This window comes from Myotis nattereri, assembly GCF_964212035.1.
Source record: "Myotis nattereri genome assembly, chromosome: 2".
Taxonomy (NCBI): Eukaryota; Metazoa; Chordata; class Mammalia; order Chiroptera; family Vespertilionidae; genus Myotis; species Myotis nattereri.
This window is the reverse complement of record NC_138076.1, coordinates 176,349,838-176,369,172: the sequence shown is the minus strand read 5'-3', so window position 1 is coordinate 176,369,172 and position 19,335 is coordinate 176,349,838. Positions and strand designations below refer to the sequence as shown.

Genomic DNA, 19,335 nt, shown 5'->3' with positions numbered 1-19,335 from the left:
TTATTTTTTAGGGAGTAAGCCCTGAACCAATTCATCTTAAGATTTTTTCACCCAACGTTGTCAATCTGACACTTGTGGATTTGCCAGGAATGACCAAGGTAAAGAATAGTTGTTACTCATTGTGGACTTGGTCGTGTTTGTTTTCACTTGAACAAATGGATTTTTTCCTTAACCCCATATGAGAATAACAAGCTTTTTTTCCCCCTTCTTCTTCTTTTTTTTAATCAACTTGATCTATTTGCAGCATTTGATATAGTTGAGCCCTTCCTTCTCCTTAGAACATTCTTGACTTGGCTTCCAGGATACCACAGTCTACAGCTTTACTTCACGGGTCACTCCTTAAAATCTCTTTTGCTGGTTTCTTATCTCCCCAATGTCTAAATAGTTAGTATCCCAGAGCTCAGTTTTTGGACCTCTTGTCAAGGGAGTACACTTAGCCCTTTGATGATTTCATCCAATATTATAGCTTTAAATACATTAATACCTGTAAGCTGACAGTAGTCAAGTATATCCAGACCTGTATATCCATCTCCAGAATTATATATTCAATTCTCTACTTGACATATACACTTTAAAGTCTAATAGGTTTTTTAATCTTGATGTGTTTAATACCAAATTCCTGACCCATTCCTCAGTCTGACTCGATCCCTCTGTAATCTTTCTCATTTCAATGAATGGCAACTCTTTTTTAACAGTTGCTTAGCCAAAAAGTTTGTAGTAATCCTTAACACTCATCCCACACTGTACTTCCTGTCAGCAAATCATCTTGGCTCTCCTTACTTTTAAAATATATCCAGAACTCTGTTACTATGTGTTACACATTCAGAGCTACTGTCCTGATCTAGTCACTATCATCTCAGCTAGATTACTGAAATAGCCTCCTGGTAGGTCTTCCTAATAATCTATTCTTAACTAAGCAGCCAGAGTGATGCTCCTAAAGTGAAAGTTATATTGTGTCATTCCTTGGCTCAGAATCTCTCCAGTGGTTTCCAATTTCACTCAGAGTAAAGCCTAAGTTCTTAGAGATCTAAAGTATCTGTTTGATCTGTCCCTGTTATTCTACTCCTGACTCCTGCTCCAGTCTTCTACCCTTTATTGTTCACATGGCTGGAATGTTCTTCCCTAGATACCTGTATGTACCTCTCTTACCTCCTTCAGTTTCTGCTCTTTCTCTCAAATGTCATTATCTGAGTGAGGTCTTCCCTGATTACTCTATTTAAAAACACAGTCCAATTTAGGTAAAAGTATAACCTTATTTAATCATTCTGTAGCTTCTGTTCTGCTTTATTTCTTCCATAGCCCTACCACTACCTAAATGTTATATTTGTTTTTTATTACCTGCTTTTCACCAGTAAAATATAAGCTCTTTGAAGGCAGGAATTTTCGTCTTTTTTTTATTCACGACTGTGACAACCTGGTATGTTGAACAGTGTTTGAAATACAGTAGGCTGCCAGTAAGTACTTGCTAATTGAATGAATGAATTTGTCACTAAGTAATTAACACTGACCAATCTTTAACATGGTAAACTTGATAATTCAAGTTTCATTTTGAGACATTCATATATACCACTAGTATATGATTTCTTTTTAACTATCTGTAAATGGAGTAATTCCTATAATCTCTGGATTAAATAAATGTGGGAAAAAGCTGAGTCAATTTTTATTACTAGCTTTTTGCTCATCTCTGTTTGGTTCAGGTGCCTGTAGGTGATCAACCTAAAGATATTGAGCTTCAAATCAGAGAGCTCATTCTTCGATTCATCAGTAATCCAAATTCCATTATCCTCGCTGTCACTGCTGCTAATACAGATATGGCAACATCAGAGGCACTTAAAATTTCAAGAGAGGTAGATCCAGATGGTAAGGACAGATGTTAATATTTATTGAAATGCTTGGTTAACAGTGGTAAATCTATTTACTTTCAAGAAAGAAGTTTTTATTTTTAAAAGGAATAACTCTAGCTGCTAGTACAGAATTTTAAAAAATGCTTTCCTATTTTGCTTGTAGTTTCAGTTAGAAATTCTTATGGAAAATATGTTTTACTGGATAAATTGCTTTATAAGCTAGGCAAAAATACTTCACCATAATGTCCATATTTATAAATAGTTACCTAATGACTTAAAAATAATAAGATGGCTTTGCAAAAAGAGTTTCTTGTTTTGTGTAAATAAAATGACGGGTTTTTGAATAGCTGACTTCTACGAATAATTAACTCTCATAGTAGGTAATTGTAGATTACTATATTTTAGTAAATAATTATGATATCTACATTCTTCAGTGGTACAAAACATTTAGATGTGCTCAAGGAAGAGGGGATTCTTAAAAATAAAGGTGAAATTCTTTTATGAAGCATTCCTATCCCCAAGGCTTAGTTCATACTGGGGGTCAGTGTATGATACTTCACTAATGCTTTAGTGTGCATTGCTTAGTATATATAAAATGCTAACTTGCAAAAATATAGTTACTATTGCTGCTAATAAATACTGCATATGGTTTGCTTCATGCAAGAGACTTTTTTAAAAATATATATATATTTTATTGATTTTTCACAGAGAGGAAGGGAGAGTGATAGAGAGTTAGAAACATTGATGAGAGAGAAACATCGATCAGCTGCCTCCTGCACATCTCCCACTGGGGATGTGCCCACAACCCAGGTACATGCCCTTGACCGGAATCGAACCTGGGACCCCTCAGTCCGCAGGCCAACGCTCTATCCACTGAGGCAAACCGGTTTCGGCAAGAGACTTTTTTTTTTTACTTGAGTATTTGGAGGATCAGTGGGCTCTGCCATGTTTCTTTTTTCCATCTCTGAAGAATTTCAAATAAAAATTGGATAAGAAATGTTAGTGCTAAGACTACCAATTAAAATTCCCTAAACGGGGTTATTAAATTTTTTTCATTATTTCAGGTTTTTAAAGGAACTTTTTTACTATATGAGTAATTAATGTTCAGTTTAGATTAAAAGATAAAACTATACCAAGAGATTTAAGTTTTATTTATAGTAAACTGTTAAGCATTTTATATGCATTCTAATTTAAACATAACTTGAGCCATAAATATAAAAAATGAAATCTGGCCCTAACCGGTTTGGCTCAGTGGATAGAGCGTCGGCCTGCGGACTGAAGGGTCCCAGGTTCAATTCCGGTCAAGGGCATGTACCTTGGTTGCAGGCACATCCCCAGTGGGGGGTGTGCAGGAGGCAGCTGATTGATGTTTCTAACTATCCCTCTCCCTTCCTCTCTGTAAAAAATCAATAAAATATATTTAAAAAAAAAATGAAATCTGCAGTTCCACTCCTAGGTAATTACCCATGTTAAATGAAACCTCATGGTCACATAAAAAACCTGTTTGCAAATATTTATAGTAGCTTTGTAATTTTCTAAAACTGGAAACAACTAAGATGTTTCTCAAATGAGGAATGAATAACCAAACCATAGTATATTATATCCATATAGTATATTCATCAATAAAAGGTGATGAACAATTGATATATGCAACAATATGGATGATTCTCAGATGCATTATGCCAAGTGAAAGAAGCCAGATTCAAAAGGTGTTATGTATATGATTCCATTTACATGACATTCTGGAAAAGGCAAACTAGGATGAAAAATGTGTTTGATTGGGTAGTACAAGAAAAACTTGGGGGTATTGGAACTGTTTGTCTCTTGAGGTGGCAGTGATGTAACTCTTTGCATTTGTCAAAACTCAGAGAGCTGGCCCTAACCGGTTTGACTCAGTGGATAGGCCTGTGGACCGAAGGATCCTGGGTTCGATTCTAGTCAAGGGCACCAACCTTGGTTGGGTTGCAGGCTCCTCCCCAGCCTGGGCCCTGGCCAGGGTGTGTGCAGGAGGCAACCAATCGATGTTTTTCTCGCACGCTGATTTTTGCATCTCTCACTCTCTCTCAAAATCAAGAAAAATATCCTTGGGTGAGCATTAAACAAAACAAAAACTCATAGAACTGTACACCAGCATTGTGTGAATTTTAAACAAATTTTAAAATGCTTATTAAAAAGTTAACCCTAAGAGCTAAAATTTTTTTTATGTGAAATTAAAAAAATTAGATATGATGATTAAAATTGGATTTTAAAAGCATTGGTAAGCAAAGATTAGAAAAGCATCATCAAAATGATGACAAGAGGTAATGTTCAGTGGGATTATAGATAGTGATTTTCTTGATTAATTCTTAAAAGCTCTGTTTAATGGGACTTTTTCTTTTTTTTTTTTTTTTGCATTTACCAGGTCGCAGAACTCTAGCTGTAATCACTAAACTTGATCTCATGGATGCGGGTACTGATGCCATGGATGTATTAATGGGAAGGGTTATACCAGTCAAACTTGGAATAATTGGAGTAGTGAACAGGTTAGCAATCAAGCATGGGATAAGAATTGTAGCATTCTCATTTCAGAGCAAATCTGAATTTTAAAAATCAGTCTGACATGTGACAGTGTCCCTGTTTTTCCTTTTTTACTGTAATCTTGTTTTTGCTAAAGAATTCATTGCTTTACAGGGAGAAAAGAGATTCATGAAAGCCTCCTGCAGACAAAAGGTTTCAAAGTAAGCAGTGCCACAAAATGGAAGGAAATTTAATAGCTAGGATTGAAATATTCCAGCCTGTTATGTATGAAGAGAGCACTGGATAAGAGGGGAAAAAGTAATATGATGTGTGCCCGATCTAGAAGGAATTTTTAAGGTGGTAGGATTTTAATACATTGGTTTGACCCCGAGCAGTAGTGATTCTATGTAATTGCCAGGATGTGACAGCAATTTTATTAAATGTATCCTAATGATAAATTGCTGGTATTAAAAATTGTGGAAAGGGTGTCTAATTATATTTTAGACACTCTACTGTGATTAGTTTGCAAATGCTGTTGCTTTGAACCCTTCCTTATAACATCCTTGCCGTAGGAGTTGGATGTCTATTTTATAATCAGAAAACTCAATACCAAAGCCACATGGCTGGTGAAAGCGGAGCCAGATTCAAGTGAAGATCCCTCTTAGCCCAAAGCCTTTATAAAATCAGAAGCACTGAAATTACCATATTGTCCACAGAGTAGATATAACATGGGTTGAAATGACACCTAACATCTTTGGGTTTTAGACCTTTTAAAATTAAAATGTTTTCAGTAAGTGATATCTAAGATCCATTACAGTCTGCTTCTATTCATATGTCCTACCTCACCCCTACTCCAACTTTCTTTTTTAATTCTCAACAGTTCTCTTTTCAGGCAAGCAGGTGGTATCACACTGTTGTATTTGTAGGTGACTGCTGTTCAAGTTAACTTATTTTTTCATAGAAATTAGTTGCCTGTCCATGGGCAAAATATACAGTTACACACATTTTTTCACCTGTCTATCCCTTTTACTTAAGAGTACTGCTTTTGACTGTAGTTAAAGGTAATGAAGAAGCCTAAACTATTTAGGCTTTACTTATAAGTCACATGGTTTGAATCTTGGCTGAACTATTTATTTATATGTGACCTTTGGTAAGTTGGTTAATCTTCCTGAGCTTCAGTTCCTTTGTGGATAATACCACATGGACTTACTGTGAGAATTAAATAATCCATGTCAGGCATTATGAACAGTGCCTGGTGCTGCTATAGCATCACCTTCATCATCCAAGGTACATAGAGGACCACAATTGACTGCAGCTAAACAGTTTTATTATTTTTTAACCTTAGGAGTCAACTAGATATTAACAATAAGAAGAGTGTAACCGATTCAATCCGTGATGAATATGCCTTCCTTCAAAAGAAGTATCCATCTCTGGCTAACAGGAATGGAACAAAGTATCTTGCTAGGACCTTAAACAGGTAATGTTTTTTACCTCTTGGAAAATGAGATGTTTTTCGTTTGCCAATAGGTGTTTGAGACCTTTCATTTTCAGTTTCTTATATTTTCATAATGTTCTTGCATGTACAACTTCACTTTTTGTTTCTTGTACAATCGGTTCTTGTAATGTAGATGTCTGTTTTTATTGGGGTGGCTGGCATTAAGTCATGTAGTCTAGGAATGCTACATTATGAAATTCTTTTTTTTAAAAATATATTTTATTGATTTTTTACAGAGAGGAAGAGAGAGAGATAGAGAGTTAGAAACATTGATGAGAGAGAAACATCGATCAGCTGCCTCCTGCACATCCCCCACTGGGGAAGTGCCCGCAACCCAGGTACATGCCCTTGACCGGAATCGAACCCGGGACCTTTCAGTCCGCAGGCCGACGCTCTATCCACTGAGCCAAACCGGTTTCGGCCATTATGAAATTCTTGACAGTCAATTTACTTTTGGTGATAGAACTAGATAGCTGATGACTTCAATTCCACTTTTTATTTCAAGAATTGAAATGTATAATTTTCACATAATCTATTCTTTAGCATATCTTTTAGTCCTATTCATAAAAATAATTTAAGCTATCTATCTTAAATTCTGAATACCCACAGATGGTAGAGGGATTGGAATACCTTTCTAGATAGTTTATAAATGACTGAAGTCAAAGCTGTTTTGTTTTATGTTTGTCTTATTCCCTAAACAAATTAAAGGCTGATGGACTTGGATCTTAATAAGATTTTCACTGTGCTGAGCACCCACTGTAAAAGATAAGTCAGAAACCAAAATTTTTTAGGTAAAATTGGATTGAGTAGCTTACTTTTTTTGAGGTAATTGTAATAATTTAAAATAATTTTCTTCAATTTATATTTGGTTCTCTAGCAATAGCTACAATTTGATGGGTTCAAGGCAAATTTAAAAAGCAATGACCAAGACCACTTCCTTCATGTCATTTTTTTCAGACTTGAGCATTTACTTCTAGTCTAAGATTGCATCATTACCTGACAAGACAAATTGATAGGTTTCCCCATTATTTGCATTTAAAAAAAATATATATATATATTTTAAAAATATTTTATTGACTTTCCACAGAGAGGAAGGGAGAGAGACAGAGAGTCAGAAACATCCATGAGAGACAAACATCGACCAGCCGCCTCCTGCACATCCCCCACCGGGGATGTGCCCGCAACCCAGGCACATGCCCTTGACCGGAATCAAACCCGGGACCCTTCAGTCCGCAGGCCGACGCTCCATCCACTGAGCCCAGCCGGCTTCGGCTAAAAATATTTTTTAATTCTGAAAATCCTCACTTGAGGGGATATGTTTATTGTTAGAGAGAGAGAGAGAGAGAGAGAGAGAGAGAGAGAGAGAGAGAGAGAGAGAGAGAAACATTGATGTGAGAAGGAAATACCGATTGGTTGCCTCTCTTACGTGCCCCGATCTGGGATTAAACCTGCAACCTAGCTATGTGTCCTGACTGGGAATCAAACCTGTTAACTTTTGGTGTACGGTATGATGCTCCAAGCAACTGAGCCATCCAGCCAGGGCTACATTATTTGCATTTTTAAAATTTGACCTGCTTGAGTCTTCAAAATACACAGTTTTGCTTTAACATCCTTCCTTTTTAACCTTTGTTAGGTTACTAATGCATCACATCAGAGATTGCTTACCAGAGTTGAAGACAAGAATAAATGTTTTAGCTGCTCAATATCAGTCTCTTCTAAATAGCTATGGTGAACCTGTAGATGATAAAAGTGCTACTTTACTCCAGCTTATTACCAAATTTGCCACAGAATATTGTAATACTATTGAAGGAACTGCAAAATATATTGAAACTTCAGAACTGTAAGTAAGACATTTCTCTATCAATTTGGCTGTTGGATTGATAGGTTACTTTATCTTCTGTTACAGTAACAAAAGATACTATGAGATTATTTGACTATGATTTATTACCTGTAAAACAGGAATATAATTTTGTAGAAATGATAGGATTTATCTGATGTGTGTATTAAAATTCTTTATAAATTATGTAAATAAAGCACAGTAAAAATATCATTTTTTTCCCAAGACACACTTAAGAATACTTCATAATTTACCTTTTAAAATACTTGTTTCTTTAATGTGCACTGTATAACTGTTCATGAAAAAATTAGAAAATGTAGATATGAATAAAGAATAAAACATAAGACAAAATTACTCTTAATCCCATCATCCAGAAATAATTCCTGCTAATTTTGGCATTAACCTAGACATTTCTCTATGCATCTGTATAACATAAATATGCTTGTATTATATATACGTCTTTAAAAATCAGCTGCTATATATGCTATTTTGGAATTTCTTTAAATCAACATGTCAATATTATACATTTGTATGATCAATCTTATGATTTATACAGTATTTTATTTTTTAAATATACTACCTATCATTTGTTGAACCAGTCCATATGATTGATAAGTTTGTTTTCAGTTATATAGAAATATAAACAATGTTGTGACTTACTGTCTTTGGGGCAAGTATTCAAGTATATCCTTAGGATAAATTCCTAGAAGTGCATCAAAGGGTATGACATCCTCAGAGTCTCTCATTATTGCCAGACTAGTAATCGATATATTGTTTTACTATTAGCAGTATATAAGAATCTCTGTTTCTATAAACTCTTAAAAAAACCTTTTGTTTTGAAATAATTATAGACTTCTGGGAAGTTGTAAGTGAATATATAAGGAGGTCCTGCTCATTCTTCACCCTATCTCCCCCAATGTTGCCATCTTGAATAACTGTAATATAATAACAAAATGAGAAAATGGACTTTGGTAGAAACCATAGATCATATTGAAATTCACCAATTATACATCTACTCGTGTGTGTATGTGTGCTTCTATGTAATTTTGTGTGATGCCACTGGCCTTATTTTGTGATTTAATTCAATAAAGAGTATTTAACAAACTAATTATTGAATAGTATACATATGGCATATGGAGGGAAATAAAGATTACTAAAATGAGCCTTTTAAAGAGTTTAGTGAGTAAGGCATGTCAAGGGAACATGAGACTTGATTAGATGACAAATAGGAATCTAATCAATTATTTTTATTTATGTACTTCTTATTAAATATAATACATACCCAGAAAAGTACATGTGATATACATGGAGTTTTGTAAGTAGTTAATAAAGCAAATACCTTTGTAATCACCTAATTAAGCCTTTAGAACACTGAAGAGACTATTTACATTTCTTTCAGGGATTGAGAGAGCTCCCTCCTTAAGAATGCATTTGGGTTGGGCTCTGAATAGAATTTGGGAAGGTAGTAGGTAGAATGGTTCTTTAGGCTTTGTAACAGCTAAGAATAATCCAGGATATATTTGGAGAATGGCATGTACAGTGATGGGACATAACAGGAGGTAAGACATGAAAGGTACCTAAGAATAATATTGTGGAAAGTTGAGTATCTTCAGAATTTTTAGTCAGAGGGCTGTTTTATAAGGATAATTCTGGTCATTATGAATATTATTTGGAGAGGGAAAGGTTGGAGGCAGAAAGACCAATTACTGATAATTTTAACCACTTTTAAGCATATAATTCAGTGCCATTAATTACATTCAAAATATTGTGCAGCCATCAAATAATATCTATTTCCAAAATGTTTCACCAGCCCAACAGAAATACTGTATCCATTTAAGTATTATATCCTTGCTCCTCTCTCCCCCAGCCCCTGAAAACCTTTAATTTACTTTGCCTCTTTGAATATGTCTATTCTAGATCTTTCATATAAGGGGGATCATGTAACATTTGTCCTTCTTTGTCTGGCTTATTTTATTTATTATAATGTTAGGCTTGAACCTTTTGCTTGGACTACTGTAAGGAAATAGTGAATAGTGATGGTGAAAATAGAGAGAAAGGGGTGATTTGGGGAGACATAAAGACATCTGTAGAATTCAGCTGGACTTGAATAAAAAAAAATAAAGGATAATAGCAGGGGTTCTAGTCATTAAAATAAGAAATGCATGCCTAGTACATAGGCCTAGAGATTTAATTTGTTTAAAGCAGGACTGGTGGTCCGTGAGGCCCGCAAGGTTGGAGACCGCTGAACTATAGCCCAGTGGTTCCGAATGATTTCTGAGTTTTTAAATGGTTAGAAAAAAAATTTTAAGGAAAATTCAAATTTTAGTGTGCATAAGTTTTATTGGAACATAGCTGCTTTTGTGTCAGTAGCAGAGTTGAGTAGTTGTGACAGACAATTATGGCCTGAAAGGCCTAAAATATTATCTGGTACTTCATAGAAAAAGTTTGCCAAACTCTACTCTGGATTGTGAATAAACAGAAATAAGTAATATACTGTTTCTTGTCCTTAAGGAGTGCTTATAGTCTAGTTGAAGAAAACTAGGGCAGAGAAGAGATGCTTAATAGTTATCAGAACTGGTGTTTCCTGACAGAACAGAGTGTGTGTGTGTGTGTGTGTAAATGCCTTTCATGAAATGACTCCTTTCCCCCATAAAAAACAACAACAGCCATAGAAACTGGTTCACAATGGAGTTGAGGACACATAGAAATAATGGTCTAAATGTAATTGTTTCTCTGAGACTTTCTCAGAAGATGAGTCAAGCTTAAAGCTTATAGAAAAATTTCTAACTTGCAGCTTCTTTCCCTTTTAGTAATACTAGAAACCATATAGTTCATTGTCATTGCCTTTCAGATGCGGTGGTGCTAGAATCTGTTACATTTTCCATGAGACTTTTGGGAGGACCTTAGAATCTGTTGACCCACTAGGTGGCCTTAACACTATTGACATATTGACTGCCATTAGAAATGCTACTGTGAGTATGTTTAACTCAGAATTTTTTGAAATGAGGTTAAAGCTTTTTTTTCTTTTTAACCCATATTGTACAGCTTCTTATTTTGCTCTCTTAGATGAAATTAGGAAGCACTTCTCATGAAAAATACCAACATGTGATTCATTTTAACCTTTGGGAAGAACGAAAATGATATGTAGCAATAAGAGCTTGAAATTTAATTTTTTTAGGGTCCCCGTCCAGCTTTGTTTGTGCCGGAAGTTTCATTTGAGTTACTGGTCAAGCGGCAGATCAAACGCCTGGAAGAGCCGAGCCTCCGCTGTGTGGAGCTGGTTCATGAGGAAATGCAAAGGATCATTCAGCATTGCAGCAATTACAGTACCCAGGTGACTGAGAAATGGAACAGGTTCAGAGTCAGTAGTAAAAGACACAATAGCAGTTTCATGGGGTGGAAGGAAATATGTAAATAAGATGGGCTATAAGTTAAAATATGCAGTTCCCTTAACTAAAAGTGGTTTGAAATAGCATATTTAAATGTAGATTCCAAATCTAATTCATTATTTCAGTGATTATTTAATTTCCCTTTAAACAAAATAGACCGTTATACTTTTCCTTCTTCTACCATATATAGGAGCTGTTGCGGTTTCCTAAACTTCATGATGCCATAGTTGAAGTAGTGACTTGTCTTCTTCGTAAACGGTTGCCAGTCACAAATGAAATGGTGAGCTATTATTTCACAAATAATCACTGTAGTTACTGTTAATAAAAATGTTTTTGTACAGCATTATGATTAGAGATTAGATGTAATGTGTAATTTGTGAAGGGGAAAATAAAGTGGATTTCAGTCTTATTTCAAAAGAAATTTCAATAATTCTGACACAAAGTGTATTTTTCTTCATATTTTAATCATTGTTAGTCTGCAGCCACAGGTTTTCATGACAAGTGAGTTATTGAGGTTTATGAGTAGCTTTGTTGTTATGTTGAACACTGATCTAACAGAAAGTTTTATCTGAGCCTTTATAGCAAGCTCTTATTTTAACTATGATTTGTCCACTTCTACAGTGTGCTTGTTTGATGACCTAATACTTTAATATCATGGTTGCTTGCTTTAATTTTGTGTGTTGCTGCTATCCTTTAAAATGATGTAAATGCTGAAATTCATAGAAAAACAACAACAACAAAAGAAATATAAACATGTGAAATTGCCCTTTGACTGGGGTTTGTTTTTTGTTTTCCTTTCTGATTACTAAAAGTGCATTAGGGTCTCTCTTGGCTCAGGATGGCAAGCCCCGAAGGAGGTTCGCTGAGAGGACAAAAGCATCCTTGGAAATAGAAAATGTTAGTGCTGCTAATCTTCCCGAGCAGGCATAACCCCCAGGTGACCTCAGACTCTACCCACTCATGTCACAGAATTGTTGGAATTTCATTTGAATAGATCCTTTTCACCTGGTTCTTGACCTTTTAGTGCTGTTCTGATACCTGACATTTGTCAGGACAGTGCAGATGAAGTTACTGTAATCTCTCTGCAATACTGAAGTTAAATTAATTTCAGCCTCCCTTTTTGATTATTGTCCCACTAGGATTTTGAACCCCATGTAATCTGTACTAATAATAGCCTAGGTGGTCATCACGCCCTCACACTGTGATGCCCTCACGCCGTGATAATCCCACAATCCATCACTAGGAGGCTTTGTGCGCAGCGGGTGTGCATGGATGGGTGGAGACTTGACGCTGCATGCGTGGCATGGAGGCGGGGCCCGACGGCCACTCCGCATGGCCAGGCCTGGGGGTCCTGTGGTCCCATGAGGCGTGGAGGCGGGACCCCTGGCTCCAGCCTACCTCTTTGGGGCAATCCATCGAGGAGCCCCGGATGGGTGTGCGGGGCCTACCTCTTTGGGGGATCGATCGCGGGGCTCCCGCACTGTGAGAAGGCACAGGCCAGGCTGGGGGATCACCCTCCCACCACCACCACCCAGTGCATGAATTTCGTGCACTGGGCCTCTAGTTTATATTTAAACTAAGTGGTTCACAATTAAGATTAATTATTCATTGCCTCAGGTCTTTAAATGTATTCTTCACCTAAAGTTCATATCTTTATATCTAGTTATGAAATGTTTTCTTAATGTTGAACCTGACCTAAAACTTTGACTTGAAATAATGAATGATCTGAGGTTTTAATACCAAACTTCATTAAGCTTTGGAACTTAGATTTGCATAAGGTAGGTAACATTTTTTCCCTAACAGAATACTTCTAACTACTTTAATCATTCCCCGCCCTTAGAAATGCAATCTCAGATGCTGAAATAGAAATAATTCAAAAGATAGAGCAAATTATTATTTGGCATAAGATTTATCAGTTTGGGTATAATTCTCAGATATTTGTTTAGGCATCAGTTTCCTATACTTTTTTTAGAATTATCTGTTTAATAAATTATATATATGTAGTTTCTTAAAGTAAAATAAGTTGGCATATTTTTGTATATAGCCTAATTTTATTTTTTTCTAGGTCCATAACTTAGTGGCAATTGAATTGGCTTATATCAACACAAAACATCCAGATTTTGCTGATGCTTGTGGGCTAATGAACAATAATATAGAGGTAAATGCAACTCGAATGATCATTTCTGAGAAAAAAAATGTAACTCAGTTATATCAAATATATTGAGCATGGGGTAACTATAAAATATGCCTGTACCATATTATTGTCTGTTATATGCTAAACAGTATGCCAAGGGTATTATATTCTTAAATTTAATTCTCAGAACCACCTGGAGGCATTCTTCTCGTTTTCTGCTTATGAAACTGTAACTCAGAGAATCTGGGTTTCATTGATTTAGTGTTTAAGAACTGCCTGGCTCGACTGTGGTAACTGTTGTTGCAGTTTATTCAGGTTGAAGTGCGTAAAACAAAGTGAATGTTTAAAATTGTTTTCATCTGGCTCTGAAAGCTGTGAAAGAAACATTCCAAGATTTACTACGTTATAGTAAGTTTGGAAAAGCAGAGTACTCTTTTCACTGGGATGGCTGCATTTCATGGATCTTTTTTTCCATTTGAGGTTAATGTAGCAGTTACATAAGACCTCAGATGGAGCCTCTGCTGGTGGATATATAGCAACTGATTTGATGCTATTTTTCTCTGCACTTTTATCCAAGAACAGTAAATTTTTCTGCTACTCCTTAATACAGTAGGACCTCACAGACCCTTCTATATCAAATTTCCTCTTAAGTATATGCATGAAAAGAATATTATAAATGTGGAATTTGGGAAATGGGGAGACCCTGGGTTATGACTTCAACTCTTTGGTTAAACTAACAGATGAGGAATCTGAGACCCACAGATGTAACAGCTGTTGCTTTAGTGCCTGTTTGCTGGGCACTGTTGGGAGGAAACAAGCACCTTCTCTTTAACAGGTACAGGGAACTGTTTATTAGCTGAAGTGACTCCTGTTGTCAGAAAATTCTAAAGTGCACATGAGTAAGGCCCTCAAGTTAAACACTGGAAAAGTATACTGGAAAATAGTTACGTTAAAATTAGCATGTAGACACTATGTTAGGATAGGATTTAATTACTGTAGCATTGAAACCAACTTTATGTAAAATTGTGTCTGGAAGTTTTTGTAACTACAGACAAAGTCATTTATGATATTTAATTCTGAGCAGTATTTTTCTACAAGTAAGTATATCTCTGGTTTTAATGACTCTGCACTGAAGAACTTTATGTGACTATTCTCATTTAATCTTTACAATAACCCTATGAGAGTAGATCGTTGGTGACCTGTGCAGTTATTAACAAAGCAAGAAAGCCATGACTGTTGGGCTATAGGCCAGCTAAGGTCATAACTTCTTGGTAACAGACTAGGGCAGTGATGGCAAACCTATGACACGCGTGTCAGAGGTGACACGCGAACTCTTTTTTGGTTGATTTTTCTTTGTTAAATGGCATTTAAATATATAAAATAAATATCAAAAATATAAGTCTTTGTTTTACTATGGTTGCAAATATCAAAAAATTTCTATATGTGACACGGCACCAGAGTTAAATTAGGGTTTTTCAAAATGCTGACACGCCGAGCTCAGAAGGTTCGCCATCACTGGACTAGGGTGAGAATTTCTGGTCTTTGGATTTCCCTGCCTTTTGCTTCGTGCCCCTCTTCAAAATGTACAGTTTAATGTGTTAACTTCATCACTCCCATGGGGGAGAGGGGGAAGAAAATGGGTCAAATTTCAGTCAGAAAATTTTATTAGCCACAAAACATCATTGTGAAGCTTATTAACTTTAAATTTTTTGCAAGTTTGAGAGTATTCATGAAATGCTCTCAATTTAGCAACAGTTTTAACTAAATGCTTTCCTGTTATATTTGATGCTGCCTGCGAGTCATTATTAATGCCCACTTCCTTATATATTTTCATAGTCTTGCACCTATCATGGTGCTTGACATGTAACAGTTTCTTTAGCTACTTGTACTAGAGCTACTTTAATATTAGCAAACTAGAAGAATGGGCAGTTAGTCCATTAAATCAGCCAAGTTACCGAAAGGACTATCTGCTTTCAACTCTGCATTTATATTCTGGAGAAGGTTTAGGGTAAGGAGGATGAACCATTCTTAAAGGATAACCTTCACCACAGATATTTCTAAAAGGTATGGTTTTGTGTGTGGGAATTGTAGGAATATCACACAAAGCTTGTATTTCATGAGATTCAATCCATGGCCCCTCATTTTAGAATCCCTGGTACAGAGGAGCCACTGTTACTGACAGTTGTATTGTATCCCTCAGGTGTGTTGGGGCAGAAAAAAAAAAGATTGAGAAGCATTGGGTTAAATGATTTGTTTGTTTTAAAATATAATTATGGCATGAGTTCCAACAGTGAGAGGATATACTGTAAGTTATTCCATACTTTTCAATTAAGCTGAACATTTTTGAGTAGGCTTATATCTCAATGCTCTGATAATCACTTTTTTTTTTTTTTTTTGCTTGTTTGTTTTACAGGAACAAAGGAGAAACAGACTAGCAAGAGAATTGCCTTCAGCTGTATCACGAGATAAGGTAAAAAACAATTTTTAAAGCTTAGTCCTGTTAGGCAAAGATGGATTGGTAAGCCTCAGAATATTACTCCTAGGAGTAGTTTTTTCTTTTTCTCCCTTTAAGATTCCGTTGGGGCTATTTCATTCTTTGAGTACAGGTATACAAGTTTAAAAAAGGCTTTGAACAATTTAAAGGTAATGGTATTTTTACAGAGAACAGGTTGATGGTTGCCTGAGGGGATGCGGAGCTGGGTGAAAAGGTGAAGGGACTGAGAGGTACAGATTGGTAGTCACAAAGTAGTCATGGGAATGTAAAGTACAGCATAGGTATATAATCAGTAATACTGTAAAACTGTGTATGGTGCCAGGTGGGTACTGGAAATATCAGGGGGAACTCTTTGTAAAGTATGATTGTCTAACCACCATGCTGTACACCTGAAACTTACAAGATAATACTGAATGTAAATTGTAACTGAAAAATAAAATTTAAAAGTATTTTTAATGCATAAAGGTGGATTTTAAGTGTCTAGCCTTATTTTTCTTAAAAATTCACATTGACTTTATCAACTTTGTAAAATTAGTTGAAATGACTAATGACTTTATTATAACAGGAAGGCTTTTTGGAGAGGGAGACAACAATATGCACATAACAGGTTAATACTTGCAATAGTTGCATGTATAAAAATCCAATACCTCGAATTCTTTACCAGAAAAGATTTACCAAATTCCAAAACTAAAAATGAAATTTTTGGATTTGGATTTTCCTTAGGTATGCATCTGAAAAAACCCTTTAACAAAGGTGACATTAGTACAAGAAATAAGGCAGAATGAACATTAATTTTATGACCCACGATTACTTTTGTTTTTCATGTTACTTTCCCATTTATAGAATGTTTCTGAATGCATTTTGGCATCCTTGATTTTTTTTCCTGCATTTTTTGCCTTTAGTCTTCTAAAGTTCCAAGTGCTTTGGCACCTGCCTCCCAGGAGCCCTCCCCTGCTGCTTCTGCTGAGGCTGATGGCAAGGTCTGTTCTGATTCTTGGTCTAAGCCTGCATGCCTAGTTGTTTGGTTCTACATAATCATCTGAAAACAGTACACTGAAAAACAATATTAATATGGGCTATATATAACAATGTATATTTCTAAAATGCTTTTGCTTGCAATATAGAAAATGCATACAGAAAAAGAAGTTAAAGAGGAAATTATTCTGCACTTTTTGACTTTCAAGCCATTGATAATGAAATTTTGCTTGTTAAACTGCATGTTTTAACATATCTTTTAACAGTTAATTCAGGACAGCAGAAGAGAAACTAAAAATGTGAGTCTTGCTTCAGAATGGCAATGTTGGTTCTCACTGAAACACTGTTTCAAAACCATTGAAGAACCTGTCTGTACAGTGGCATCTAACTCGTTGTCTGTTATGTCTTTAATGTTGCTTTTATCTAACTAACCCCTTTAATTCTAGTTTTAATGTTGTTTTAAGTAATAACAATAATAGTATTTCCCACTGTTTTCTGTTACTGTCGAGAATAGTTTTGAATTTAATATTCTGGTTGGGAATTAAGATTCCAGAGATGGAAACTGTACTTTTGGATATCTGAGATCTGTCTAGTACTAATGGGTAAATCTCTCATGCTTCTTTCTTATGCTTCCATTCAGTTTGCACTTGTCACCCACCCTATATATGTGGCTTAACATAAGTCTCAGCAGCTTAAGCACATTAATACAACTAGGGACTTTGAGAGTTTGAGACTTGTTGATTCCTGATAATCTTTTTAGGGGGAAATTATTAATCTGTAAATTTCAGAACCATTCGGCTGGTTATTCTGCCACTTGGCTCCTTTCTTTATTGTCCAGATTAAGATTCTCAACTTCAAATAAAACCTGATAAATGTCTTGTTTTCTCTCAGTCCACTGTGCTCAGACCTTAAGAGAACCATCTAACATCTAAATCATTGCTTATTATTTCACTCATGGCATCACCCTGAATTTGCTTACTTAAGATTTTATTTGTTATACCATTCATGTACAGTTAACATTTTAAAATTAATGTGTAAATATACTGCCTATATTTAGATAAAGCTGATCTTAACTAACAGATAATTTTGGGTCAGAATAATACCCAAACTGACTTTTTAGACAGTTGTCATAACACTCACTTTTCTATTAAGTTTATATAAGCCATTTTAATTATTACCTATAAATTTTGGTTGTCGTTTTGGAGTCTAAGATCTTATAGAGCATCTGATCTCTTAAATGTTGGTGAACTACTATTTTTCTCATTTTCCTAGTCATTTTTCTTTGAGAAATCAAGGTTAAAAGTAGTTGTGATTAATGGTAGCACTAGATTTCTTTGAACAGATCCTTTCTCAAGGATACAGATATTGAGGGAACCTGTGTGTATTTATGTCACATTTTAGGTAGCTTAAAGTCACTAAGAATCATGGGTATATTCTTGTTTCATTAAAAAAGTCTCTATTTTTACGATATTTTGTTGACTAAATGTAAAGTAACTTGAGTTCTTAGAACTTTTGGAGAGATCATAGTTCAACAGTGTTTAAGGTTACTTTGCAGAAATTAAGCTGAGTGGTAGTTCTGTGTTTCCTGCTTTTAATAAGCAGTCTTGTTTTTAAGGGCATCTTATATTTTTTTCTATAACCTAGTATAAGAGGGTTTGGAAAAAAGGAAAAACTTTGAAAAGCTAGCAAATGCTAAAGAAGGCCATACATGCCACCCCATCTTTCTGACCTGTTATACCTCCAGCTGGGTATTGGATGTGTGTTCGCCTTGACTGCTGTCAAAGAAAACGACCTTTGTTTAGGTATGATCAGATCTAATATGGTTGGTAGAGATTTTGGAGCATATGGTGTGTGTGTGATTTTTTTTTTTAGGTTTTATCTGGAGGTGGTGGGGTTGGAGATGCTGTTCAAGAACCAACAACAGGCAACTGGAGAGGAATGCTGAAAACCTCAAAAGCTGAAGAGTTATTAGCTGAAGAAAAATCAAAACCAATTCCAATTATGCCAGCTAGTCCACAGAAAGGCCATGCTGTGAATCTGTTGGATGTGGTAAGCCATGAGAATTTGGTTGAGGACTAATAAGGTAATTACTAGGAAAACACTACTAAAGACAAAAGGAACTAAAAGTCTCAAAAACTCAATGAATTTTGAATGCCAAATATTGCCATTTCAAAATGACACAAAAGTGGTATTTTTTTCTCATCCCATTTAGCCGGTTCCTGTTGCACGCAAACTATCTGCCCGTGAGCAGCGAGATTGTGAAGTTATTGAACGACTCATCAAATCTTACTTTCTTATTGTCAGAAAGAATATTCAAGACAGGTCAGTAGTACATGATGTAAATCAGACTGCTGGATGATTCTGTGATCTGCTTTGTAAATTCATGCATTTTTAAAATTTTAGGTTTTTATTCTAAATCAAATGGATCATCTTGTTTTGTTTTGCAGTGTGCCAAAGGCAGTAATGCATTTTTTGGTTAATCATGTGAAAGATACTCTTCAGAGTGAGTTAGTAGGACAGCTGTATAAATCATCCTTATTGGATGATCTTCTGACTGAATCTGAGGACATGGCACAACGTAGGAAAGAAGCAGCTGATATGCTAAAGGTATTCCTGTTACTTTATTTAAATATCTGTTAAAAATGCATTCTGATTCTTGAGTGCAATTATG

At 35.5% G+C, this 19,335-nt stretch overlaps 1 protein-coding gene across 8 annotated transcripts in view; it reads left to right on the top strand.

Moving 5' to 3' along the window:
• The window catches only part of DNM1L (dynamin 1 like), a 48,468-nt gene that overhangs the window by 27,332 nt on the left and 1,801 nt on the right, over nucleotides 1–19,335 (top strand). For 2 of the 8 annotated variants that reach the window (XM_081083683.1, XM_081083681.1), the window contains 15 exons: nucleotides 12–98; nucleotides 1,698–1,860; nucleotides 4,246–4,366; nucleotides 5,686–5,817; nucleotides 7,469–7,675; nucleotides 10,524–10,644; nucleotides 10,851–11,006; nucleotides 11,252–11,341; nucleotides 13,127–13,219; nucleotides 15,609–15,665; nucleotides 16,592–16,669; nucleotides 16,931–16,963; nucleotides 18,537–18,713; nucleotides 18,877–18,986; nucleotides 19,112–19,271. In XM_081083683.1, coding sequence (XP_080939809.1) covers nucleotides 12–98; nucleotides 1,698–1,860; nucleotides 4,246–4,366; nucleotides 5,686–5,817; nucleotides 7,469–7,675; nucleotides 10,524–10,644; nucleotides 10,851–11,006; nucleotides 11,252–11,341; nucleotides 13,127–13,219; nucleotides 15,609–15,665; nucleotides 16,592–16,669; nucleotides 16,931–16,963; nucleotides 18,537–18,713; nucleotides 18,877–18,986; nucleotides 19,112–19,271 — 1,785 coding nt within the window. The remainder of the gene's footprint in view (nucleotides 1–11; nucleotides 99–1,697; nucleotides 1,861–4,245; nucleotides 4,367–5,685; nucleotides 5,818–7,468; nucleotides 7,676–10,523; nucleotides 10,645–10,850; nucleotides 11,007–11,251; nucleotides 11,342–13,126; nucleotides 13,220–15,608; nucleotides 15,666–16,591; nucleotides 16,670–16,930; nucleotides 16,964–18,536; nucleotides 18,714–18,876; nucleotides 18,987–19,111; nucleotides 19,272–19,335) is intronic. The other 6 variants (XM_081083688.1, XM_081083685.1, XM_081083684.1 and 3 more) reach the window with 3 other exon arrangements.